Source organism: Alexandromys fortis, unplaced genomic scaffold (assembly GCF_014885135.2).
Source record: "Alexandromys fortis isolate MF-2015 unplaced genomic scaffold, M_Fortis_MF-2015_v1.1 scaffold_84, whole genome shotgun sequence".
Classification (NCBI taxonomy): domain Eukaryota; kingdom Metazoa; phylum Chordata; class Mammalia; order Rodentia; family Cricetidae; genus Alexandromys; species Alexandromys fortis.
In genome coordinates this window covers 7,868,213-7,879,664 of record NW_026068017.1, presented here as the reverse complement: position 1 = coordinate 7,879,664, position 11,452 = coordinate 7,868,213, and the positions used below count along the sequence as shown (strand labels likewise).

General features: G+C 41.8%; 1 protein-coding gene across 1 annotated transcript in view; it reads right to left on the bottom strand.

Moving 5' to 3' along the window:
• The window catches only part of Dnah9 (dynein axonemal heavy chain 9), a 328,862-nt gene that overhangs the window by 56,906 nt on the left and 260,504 nt on the right, over positions 1 to 11,452 (bottom strand). The window contains 1 exon segment of the mRNA XM_050162584.1: positions 2,622 to 2,762. Coding sequence (XP_050018541.1) covers positions 2,622 to 2,762 — 141 coding nt within the window.

Below are 11,452 nucleotides of genomic sequence, written 5' to 3'. Positions count from 1 at the left end.
TAATAAATAAAAATAAATAAATAAATAAATAATAAAAAAGAGGCCGCAAAGCTTCCCCTCAGAGCGAGTGCATAGAATGGGGTGGCTAGCTTTCCCTGGGCCATTACTGCCCGTGTCCTCTAACATTCCAACCAAAGGTAGCGGTCAGTAAAGACCCTTGAGCCACAGAATTGGAGTAAGGTGATTCACAATCCAGGAAAATACATGGAGAAATTTGAACTCCCGAGTACACTTCGCCTTTCCCTCACACTGGGTGGACTTTGGCTGCTAGTTTCTCCTCCCTGTTGGTGTGTGAATGGTTCTGAGGCTGGGCCTGATCCTCACATTCCTAGCTTTCTCCAGGAGCTCTCTTCCCAACAGAGGGTTCTGTCACCGACCCTGGCTCTCCTTGAAGATCCCCAGCAGCCGTTCTTGAACTTTTAGGGGCTAACGCAGTTTTCTAACTTACTAGTATTTTTACAAATTCTTCTCACTTATATGAAAATGATGAGTGCTCTGCGAGTAGGGCTGGCCCTTATGCTTGTATTTCCTTGAATCCACCCATGTCTTAATAGGCACCAGAAAATGCTGAGCAGAGGACTGTGGGCCACTAATGCCCGAGAGCTATTAGAAAAAGTTTAAGGAGTGCTTAGACAAGGGATTAAAAGTCAAATGCTTTAAGGATCATGGCACATAAGACCAAAAAGGAAAGGGTTGGGAATTCACTGCAGAAGACACATGAGCACCTAAGGCAGAGCAAGCAGCCTTAGCTCCAGCAAATTCATACCCTGTGGGCAGTGAACGCTGTTGCCAATCTTCCTAAGAAGCCAGAAACTGGAGTTATGTGAAGTCTCTATTGACATTATTTCCTGAAGTGTAGAGATCAAACTAAGGGCTCCTTAAGTGCTAGGACTATCTGCTAGGTTCAAATATCTTTATTATAATTGCAATTATTTTTAAAGATTTATTTACTCAAGTTTTTGTCTGTATGGATGTTTTGCCTGCATGCATGTCTGTGCCCAGAACCCATGGAATCCAGAAGAGTCTCTCTCTCTCTCCCTTTATCTCTGTTCCTCCCTCCCTCTCTGCCTTGTCTTCTCCATCTCTGTTGTTTACTTCTCAAGATGTTTTCAGCTACTTAATCATTACACATGGAAATGTGTTTTCAAAGATCCAGTGGGTCAGTAAACAACTGTCTTTGGCCATTCTTCACAACAATGCAAGAATCAAAAGTATTTTCCTTTCTTTTTTTTAGACAAATTCTGCATACTAAACTGAATTTATGATTCCTGTGCCTCCACACCATGAGATTGGCATTACAGGTGGTCTAATATGCCACGTGACCTCTTCCCTTTTTGGAAGTCAAGTTTCAGAGCCTCCTGCCTCAGAGCTATCACTGCACAACTTACAACATACTTCCGAGCATATATTCACAGGTTTCTGGTGAATTCTTCTTTCCGGAAAGCAGCACTGTGGAAGTTCCTGGTACTTAGAGTGATTGTCACCTACTCCTTGACTAAGGACAACATACCATAGTTAGTATAGCTCACTCTGATGCTGGCTTTTTACTATCTTGTAATTGTTTTGCATGTTCCTATGATAAGAATATAAGCTTACGTTTCTTTTTAAAACCACAAAATACCATAAACAGTTCATCCGAGCTGCAGAGACTCAAGGCTATAAGAAAGAGACTGGGAAACAGAGACATGCCATCGCCTCAGGGATTGGAAGCCTGACAACTTCCCAGTTTCTTGTCACCAACCCTACATCTTGGCCTTGGCTTCCACACGTCGATTTAACTGACGCTATTTCATGGAACTGAGGTGTGTTCTCTTTGTGCATGCATGTTGTATTCTGAGGGAATGCTGATGCTTGTGTGTCTGTCTGTCTGTCTGTCTGTCTGTCTGTCTGTCTGTCTGTCTGCCTGCCTGTCTCTGTGCCCAATCTTTCTGCTTGTTGATCCAAATCTCTGTTCAGAACTTCACACCCCACCCCCACGACATTTTAACGCCTTTTTAATTACGGTCTTTTGATGAATGCACTAGGGGATGAGCTGTACTTTCTGAGAGTCCCCAAAAATTTATAGCTTTTTATTTTTTCATGAGTAAGATAAGTTTAGTCAGCACTTAAAATGTGCTAAGAACTTCAGTTTTATGGGTATTTTAACAACCCTAAGTAGCAGCTTTGGGAATATTAGGATAATAAGAAAAGTAATTTAATGCTGGTCCATCCTAATTGCTAGAGTAGGTCTTTCATCAATAAAAACAATATACATTTTGGATCTCCTCCATTATGTTTTAGCTCTTTGGGGACAGAATAGCTTCTTATACTTCCTCTGTTTCTTTGTTACCCTCTGCTGCGTGCCGTCCAGTATTAATGGATATTCAATTTGCTTACTGAACAGATGAGGCCAAGATTCATTTGCAGCATCCTTTCCTGTTAGAGTAAGTTATGTAAGAGGAAATCAAAGAGGTGGGGGTCTGTCACATAGGTCTAAAGTCAATGTGGCTGCTCCCTGGCTTCAGTCTTAAAGATCTGCCATCACTAATGGAGTATGTGGGTAAGTTCCCATGGTGCCCTAGGTTGGTGGTGCTATTTTGCTATTATTATGATTATGGGGGAAAAGCCAAGGTGAAAGTTACCTTGAGGGAGAACTGGTACATTGGGTGGATCTTGCTCAGGTCGTTCATTATGAAGTAGAGCAGAGATGCCCGGGCTGCTGCTGGCCGATAGTGCTCTCGGGCCTCGTTGATTTTCACTTCAGTTGATTTGGCTTCCTGGACCTGGAAACACAGTAACAGTTCATGGTTCAAACCAATCAGGACTTCAGGGAAGCAGCCTGGGCCTTCCATGTGAGGAGATACCTGTCTGCATACAGAGTGCAGTGAACTGAGGGAGGGAGGGTTAAGTGGATAGACGCTCAAAAGTCACTATGATATTCCTTAGTAGAACCCAAGTGCAAAAGATCACACCCTCCTAGTTTTCCATGACAGTAAGGGTATCAGTTAAGGGTGACATACTTCCTTGAGCTGGGAAGTATGGAAAACCCTAAGCCCCATGTCTAATGGGAAGATGTCTTGGAAAACCAAGAAGTACATATCACCCTAAAGTAAAACATGGTAGAAGTCCAGGAAGGAAGCACAGCACAATTTTTATTCTTGTGAATGTGCGTACGTGTGTGTGTGTGTGTGTGTGTGTGTGTGTGTGTGTGTGTGTGTGATGCTGGGAGTGATTGCAGAGTCATGCACCTGTCAGAAAGTATTTCACCACTGAGCTACAAACTTAGCCCTTTCCTTAATTTAAATGGACTAGTTATATACTGAGCCACACAGAGAATCTCCTTCAGTGGAATATTTTCTTCTCAGAGGAGTTCTTGTCTTGATAAGAAGAGATTTAAATATCCAGAATATATATTTCTGTAAGATTGAGTCTCTGTACATGGTTTTTAGCTTATTTTGTCCTTATATTCCAAAATAGAATAAACCCATTGGTAACTATTCCAAAGTAGATAAACCTATTGGCAACTGGAGAGTCCGTCAAGGGAAAAAGCAATGATCATGATTCATGATCTCAGATCAGATTATTATAAATTGTAAATTGTGGTGGTTTGAATGAGAATGGCCCCCATAGAAAGCATCTCATATGTTTGAATACTTGATCCCTAGTTGATGGAACAGTTTAGGAAGGATTAGGAGATGTAGTTTTGCTGGGCGAGCTGTGTCATTGACAGTGGGCCTTTTAGTTTCCAAAGTCCATGCTATTCTCAGATAGCTGTCTCTGCCATGTGCTTGCTGATCAAGAACTCAGCTCTTGGCTACTGCTCTAGCATCATACTGGTCAGCTGACACTGTACTCCCCACCAGGTTAGACCCTAACCTCCTGGAACTGTGGGCCCCAAATTAAATGCTTTCTTTTATAAGTTGTGTTGGTTAGGGTATTTTATCATAGCAAAAGGAAAGTAAGTAAGACAGAAGTGGCTACCAGGAAGTGGGCTACTGCTGTGACAGGCCTGACCATGCTGTTTTGTTTTTTTTTTTTGGAGGGATGTGGAAAACATCCCTCACGTGGGACTTTGGACTAGGAACGTGGTTGAACACAGTGAATGGTGCTTACCGAGCCATTTTAATAGGAACACAGAAGACATACTGCTGAAAGCATAATAATCCTCTGTGGAGGCCCAGCTCAAGAGATTTCAGAGGAGGAAGGTATTAGTAACTGGACTAGAGACCTCACTTGTGAGAGTTTGATGAAGAATGGGGCTTCTTTTTGCCCCTGTACTAAGAATCTGTTTGGCCCTAAATTAAAGAGTATGGGACAAATTTTATTGGCAACAGAGATTTCAAGTCAGCTGAATACTGACGCTGCCACTTGGTTTTTAGTAATCACCCTTATGAAGACTTAAAATAAAAGAGAGTAAGCAGGGCCAAAAGAAACACAACATGGTAATTTTGAAAAGAAAATGAGCGCCGGGAGATTTAACGTTGGAGCCAATGCTTGTTCTGAAAGGATAAGAAGAGGTCTGATGTGAAATGGAATAAAGGAAGTGGTGCTCTCATTGCCAAGGCCCAACCAATCCTGCAATTTGTAAAAAAAGACATTGTGTGCACCAACAAATCAGAGTATGCAAACGTCAATCAAGGAGTGAGGTGGGTTCTATCCCAAGTAGGCAGAAGAACTTGGCAGCATCAGCCATGTGGTTCTGGCTTTAAGAGTCATGAAGGATATATAAGATTAAAGGGTGTAGGATCTTCTGTGGTTAACGAAAGCTGCAGAGGCCAAGTGTGAGCTTGGGAAGTCCTTGCACTGAGACCCAGAGTAGCCACAGCGTGAAGCTGTGAAAGTCAACGGTACTGGAGATCTCAGGATGTCGGAGGTGCCAGAGCCATGGGATACCTGCCAAGGACAGCTGCAGGCAGAAGTGGAACCAGAAGAGAGAAGTGTCTCGCAGTCAGCAAAACTGGAAGGGAAGAGCCACAAAAGCCCTTTGACACTGGATAAAGAACTGCAGCGTTTTGAGTTTGCCCTGCTGGGTTTCAGTTTTGCTTTGGTCCAGTGTTTCATTAGGATGCCGCATTTCCTCTCTCTTGAAATATTAATATTTATCCCGTGTGTGCCACTGTGTGTTGGAAGCATGCAATTTGCTTTTTGATTTTTACAGGGGATTATAGTTGAGAATTGCCATGCATCTCAGAAGAAATTTTTAACTTTGGACTTTTTAAAACTGTGACATGACTGTGGGGACTTTTGAAGTTAGACCAAATGCATTTTGCATTATTATGATGTGTCATAAGCTTTGTGGGCTGGGTTGGAATGTGGTGGTTTGAATGAGAATGGCCTCCATAGGCTCATACATTTAAATTTTTGCTCTCAGTCAGTGGAAATTTTGAGATGAGGAGGTGCAGTTTTGTTGGAGGTATGTCACTAGGGTGGTTTGTAAGGTCTCAGAAGTCCATGGAATTCCAAGTAAACTCTCTCAGCTTTGTGTTTGTTGATTGGGGCACAAGCTCCCAGCTACTGCCCCAGCATCATGTATGACTGCCTACTTTCATGCTTCCTGCCAAGGTTGTTATGGGTTCTAACCCTCTGGGTCCATGAGCCCTAAATCAAATGCTTTCCTTTTATGTGTTGCTTTGGGCATGTGTTTCATCACAGCAACAGAGAGTAACTAAGTAAGAACTGTTACCAAAGAAGACAATTAGAAGACTTCTTCCATCCAGCACTTGGGAGGCTGAGGCAGGAAAATCACAAGATCAAGGCCAGCCTGGGTCAAACAATGAGACCTTGTCTCTAAAACAAAGACCTCTCTTAAAACCCGCCCTTCCTCCCCACCCATGTCATAAAACAAAAGCAAAACAAAACAAAAACAAAACAAAAAACAAAAGAAAAAGGAAAGAAACTTCACAAAGTTTAACACATCAAGAATTAAGGAGGATTAAACAACCTAACAACAACCATTAAATTAGTACACTTAGAAGCAGTACATACTGAAGAAAGCACAATGCAAAGATCTTTCAAAAAAAGAGCAGGTTTTACCTGGGAAGGAATGGATAAGGATGTCTGAAAATAACAGTTATTTAGATGAAATGGTGTATGAGTTAAATAGAGTTGAAAACAGAATAATGAAACTGGGAGAAAGGTCTGAAGTTCATAAAGATACAAAGATGGGAAATTGTGAACATTTATAGGAACTAGGCAGGTAGGAAGAGGAAATCTAAATACATTTAACAGAAACGTGTAGAGAATAAAGAAAATGAAGGAGAGGCAATGTCGGAAGCTAAGAATTTCCACAAATCAACAAAATATTGGAGCTTTCTTATTTGGAAGAAGTATATCCTTTAAGTATGATAAATATGGATGTAGCTTCACCATATAGTGAAATTGTAGGAAATCAATGATGACAGTCAAATATCAAAAGCAATCAGAAGGCATAAGGTGCCTACAAAAGAATAGCAATTAGACTGGAAACAGACTCTTAACAGCAATAACAACCCACAAGATCCATTATGAAAAAAGAACAAAAAAATGCAAGAAAATGATTAAAATTTAAGTACTTGAAAATTGTTTTGGAAGATGCTAGATATATTGCTTAATTTTATATCTCATTAAGACATATATATTAAAGTCACATTTAAAATGAAATACATTTTATATGTAAGCAAAAAAATGTTAAAATGAAATATAGTGAACATCTTTCAAATCTTCAAAGTCTAAGAGAAGAAGAATAAAGAAAAAGGTCAATGAAGAAGGCGCAACCTCACTCCAGTTAGAACTGCTACCAGCTCTGACTAAGGATAGATGGAAGAGCCTTATGTAAACACAGTAGTCAGTATACCAATTTCAAAATAAAACTTCAGAAAAAAAAAAGAGTTGGGATGGAATTACTCCGCACAGGTGAATAATGTTGACCCCAGAAGGCATGGGTCAACGTGAAAATCACAATACAAGGTATGGGATACCTCCCTTTTATTCAAAGATGCCTCTGAGATCCCTCAAACAATACAGGCTATTGCTATTGCCCGTGTTACCACAACCACGAGGCAAGATCCTATTGCTAAAGATGCCATACTCTAGCTGCAAGAACATAGAAATGTTAACACAAATTAACAGAAAAATGTGTCCCTGATGACTAGCTTGCACAGTACCGGAAAGTTCTATGTGGCTGCTGGAGAGAAAAGGCGTCAGTGGTCTTACCTAGAATTTGACCCTGTGTGATGCAATGTTGACCTTCCAGGTCAGACCTGTCTCCTCCTACAATCATGGCATGACTGCAGTGGGGGTAACTAACCACTTTCTGATTGGATTTGACGCCTGCTGTGTAGGAGCGTATTCATGCTTGTTACTTTAATCTTAATCAAAACCCACGGACAGAGAGGTCAAAGAGTTAAAACCTGCTATTTCTATTTTACCAAATGGTCACAATGGCATGATGCTTCCTAAATATTTATGTTTATACCCATAAACCTGGGCTGTTCTAGCCTTGGTGAGAGAAGCGTCTATCAGCACTGGCAGAGATACAGGGATGGTCAACAGGCTGAGAAGAAGAGAAGGAGTGCTCATCCCTAAACAACACATCTATACTATACTCAAGGCTCAGAGGACATCACAGAAGAGGAGGTAGAAAGAATGTAAGTGCCAGAAGATGAGGAGTATTGTAAAATGCTGTCCTCCATCCATGTCACAGCTATCAGAATCATCGGATCACAGTCGCCTTCACAGGGGCTACGGAAGATCAAGCCAGCCTGATCTTGCGATAGATGTAGTAGATGATCTCTAGGTTCCTCTCCTTCCTGAGGCACTATTGGCAGTGGGATGGTTGCTGGGGAGGAAGCCTCATTCTCTATTGAAGACACGGACCACCACTAGGCTTCCCGTGTTCCTGCAAACAAAGCCACCCCCAGGAGCACACGGGCAGCTCTAACTTAACTTATTGGTTATCAAAATATAAAAGAAATGAATTTTGGAAGGGGTCTGATGGAATAGGAAGATCTGGGAGAAGTTTCAGGGCAAATGAGGGGTAGATATGTGTCTTCGTCACTGTTATATTGCTGTGAAGAGACACCATGACCAAGGAAACTCATGAAAGAAATCATTTGATTAAGTGCTATAAGGGCTTCCTTACAGTTTCAGAGGTTTAGTCCATTATCTTCATGGTGGCAGCAGGTGCCATGCAGGCAGGTACTGGAGCAGCAGCTGAGAGCTACATCTTGATCTCTAGGCAGATAGAGGCGTGGGGACTGGGCCTGGCATTGGCTTTTGAAGCCTCAAAGACCACCCCTAGTGACCTGTCTCCTCCAACAAGGCCATACCTCTTAATACTTAAAATCCTTTCAAATAGTGCCACTCCCTTGTGACTAAGCATTTAAATGTGTGAGTCTATGGGGGTCATTCTTATTTAGACAACCACCAGATGATCATATTTTAGCGTATACATGTATGAATTTGACCAAAATAAAGGAAAAATTAAATAAAAAATTTTAAGAAATAGTTCATTTTCTTAATGTCAATAAATCTTTTAAAGTTAAAGAACAGATGAACATTGTTGCAGAGATGTAGAAGGGGAACTCTTCTGTACTACTAATAGGAATGCAGAGTACTATAGCCAACACTGAACACTTGAAGTTCTGCAGGTGATCTTGGTTTGGTCACTTACACCTGTTTATAACTCCAGTTCCAGAGAATCTGGTATGGTCTTCTGTCTTCTGCAGGCACTAGGAACCCATATAGTACACTACATGCATGCATACATACATACACTCATACACATAAAATAATAAATATTTTTAAAGTACCATACCCAATATGGAAAACAGCAACAAACAAACAAAAACAATAACAACAAAACTGCCCAATTCATCTATGAACTACCACTGGGCACATATCCAAAGAATGAAATCCTGTGTCAAGAGATAGTTTTCTACAAACAGCATTCTCAATTCACAATAGCCAAGTTATAGAATCAACCAAGATGCCCGCTGACCCATGAATAAAGAAAAATCTGGTAGATACCCACAATGAAATACTATTCAGCTAAAAGTATGTGCTTCTGCTATTGGTATTAAAGTCGATGAAAGCCGGGCGGTGGTGGTGCACGCCTTTAATCCCAGCACTCAGGAGGCAGAGGCAGGCGGATCTCTGAGTTCGAGACCAGCCTGGTCTACAAGAGCTAGTTCCAGGACAGGCTCCAAAACTACAGAGAAACCCTGTTTCGAAAAACCAAAACCAAATAAATAAATAAATAAATAAAGTCAATGAAACTAGAAGCAACTGGATTAGGTAAAATAAACCAGGCACAGAAATCCAACACTTTGCGTTTTCACTCATTTGAGAAGCTTGGAAAATGGATGACACAGAAGCTGAGAGTGGATTGGTGATCGCTAGAAGGAAGGCACAGTGAGGGAGTAACAAGAGAGGGGTTTGATAAGAGATACCCCACACAAATAGTCCTAGAATCCTATAGCCTAGAGTCTATAAGATCTATTTCAAACTCACTAGGCAGGGATGAAAGGCTGAAGAACGTAATGCTAATTAAGAAGAAACTCTAAGAAAAACCCAACTACCATAAGTCAATGATGCAAATAAATAAAAATCGGGTAAGTTCAGTCACTGAACCTCAGAAGATCATTCAAAAAACCTCATAATTTTTCAGTCAGTGTCATTACAGATTTAGTTTTCAGTGCCCCCCACTGCTTAGCACCGCTCATTAATCTCTGTGCCTCTAGTCAAGTTTTATTCTCATTTTTCATAAATATCATAAATTTTTACCTCTCTCCCAACCTCATATCTCATCACTTCTCCCTCACGTGTAGCAGACAGGATTGACTCCTGGGTCCCCAAAGCACAGTCACATGAGGTTTTTGGTCAAAGACAGAAAGCACATATACTGGAGTCCCATAGTCAGACTGCCCATCGAGGGCCTGACTGTCCTGGCTTCTATGTAGGTACACTATGATGTCCTCAGTGATCCACTTCTCGGAGCACACCTTGCTGTTACGCCCCCATGACTGTTTGGAGAGACAATCAGGAATGAGCTACCTTCATTCTTGCTGTCCCCATTCTCTAATGATCTGCATCTCTCTCCTAGTTGCACACGTCGACCCATAGATCAACTGTAGACTCACGTTTGCCCCTCGTGCCTTATGACATTGGAAGCTGGGTCTCCATTTTTCCATGGATAACTTTCCATCTCCTCTGAAGCTGACATTCTCACCAGCTCCATTGTATTAAACATCATCTCTTACTGCTGTGAAATTCAAGGCCATTCCTCAAATGCCCGTCTCCCCTTACGACCCATGCATGCTGCACGGTATAGCCCCAACCACTCTCATTGAATCTGGAATATGACAGCTGCTAAATAAATAACTATTATATGACTGAGAAGAAAGAATAAGACTCTCTGAAAGGGGCTACAAAATTGATGAGAAAGTTCCATATGATCTGTGGCAGCAGAGGTTCACTATTGTAAAGAAAAGACGAGGAAAGTAAGGATGAAGAGGCAGGAGAGATCGGCAAGGCTGGTTCCACCCTCTGACCTACTCCTTCTATGTGAGCTGGGGCTCTCTGGCCTAGGGCTGTGGACTTTCTATACTTTACAAGCATGCATGCCCCCCCTCTGGATATGGAGCAACCGCTGAGCTAGGCTGGACTTCTCAAGAGTTATCACAGTTTATTTCTTAGCTCAGAGTGGGAATGACCTGGCTGACTGACTGTTCTCTTGCTCTGTTTTGAACACTTTGGACTGAACGCAGGGCCTTGTGCCTATGAGGCAAGTGCTCTCCTAATGAACAGCTCCACCCGCCTTTTATTTATTTTTCCATTTTGTCCCTACTTGGAAAAAAAGCCTTTCCTGTTTGGAAGAATTCCAGGAAAGGGGGGCCCTCAGCACACTTATTTGAGACATGCTGCTCCTGTCCCCTCGGCAGATGTGTGGCGTCCTTACTAGAGCCAGTCTCATGATGACTGGTCTGACCCGGGCAGCAGGGAGATGCAGAAGGGCCCGTGCATGGCTGGAGGTTTGGTAGGAAGGGTGAAGAGCTGAGTCTCTCTTTCATCAAGTCATTCTCTAGTCTCCATGGGAAGAAGCCTTTCCAATATGCTACCCACGAAGGAAGTTATGTACTATAACTGCTTTCCCAGGATGCTATTGTCATTGAGAGCTCATTTTCTGGGATGTTACCAACATTTCCTCATTAGAATCAGACTTGGAGATTTATTTTTTATTTTTTTGCCAGCCCAGTGAATTTTCTTAGGATACAATCACATCTGGATTACCAATTTATACAACTTTGGGGGCTATTCCACAAACTAGGGCAATTCTCTCTGGGTGCAGTTCCCTGCAGAAAAACCAGGGCCCTTGTTTGTGAAGTAGAAGCATCCAAAGTCTTTTCTGGAAGGTGGAAGCTCTGTAACCCAGGATGAGCAGGAGTCACTCCAGGATCAGACCTGGATTTTTAAAACAACTTTAAAAATTATAATC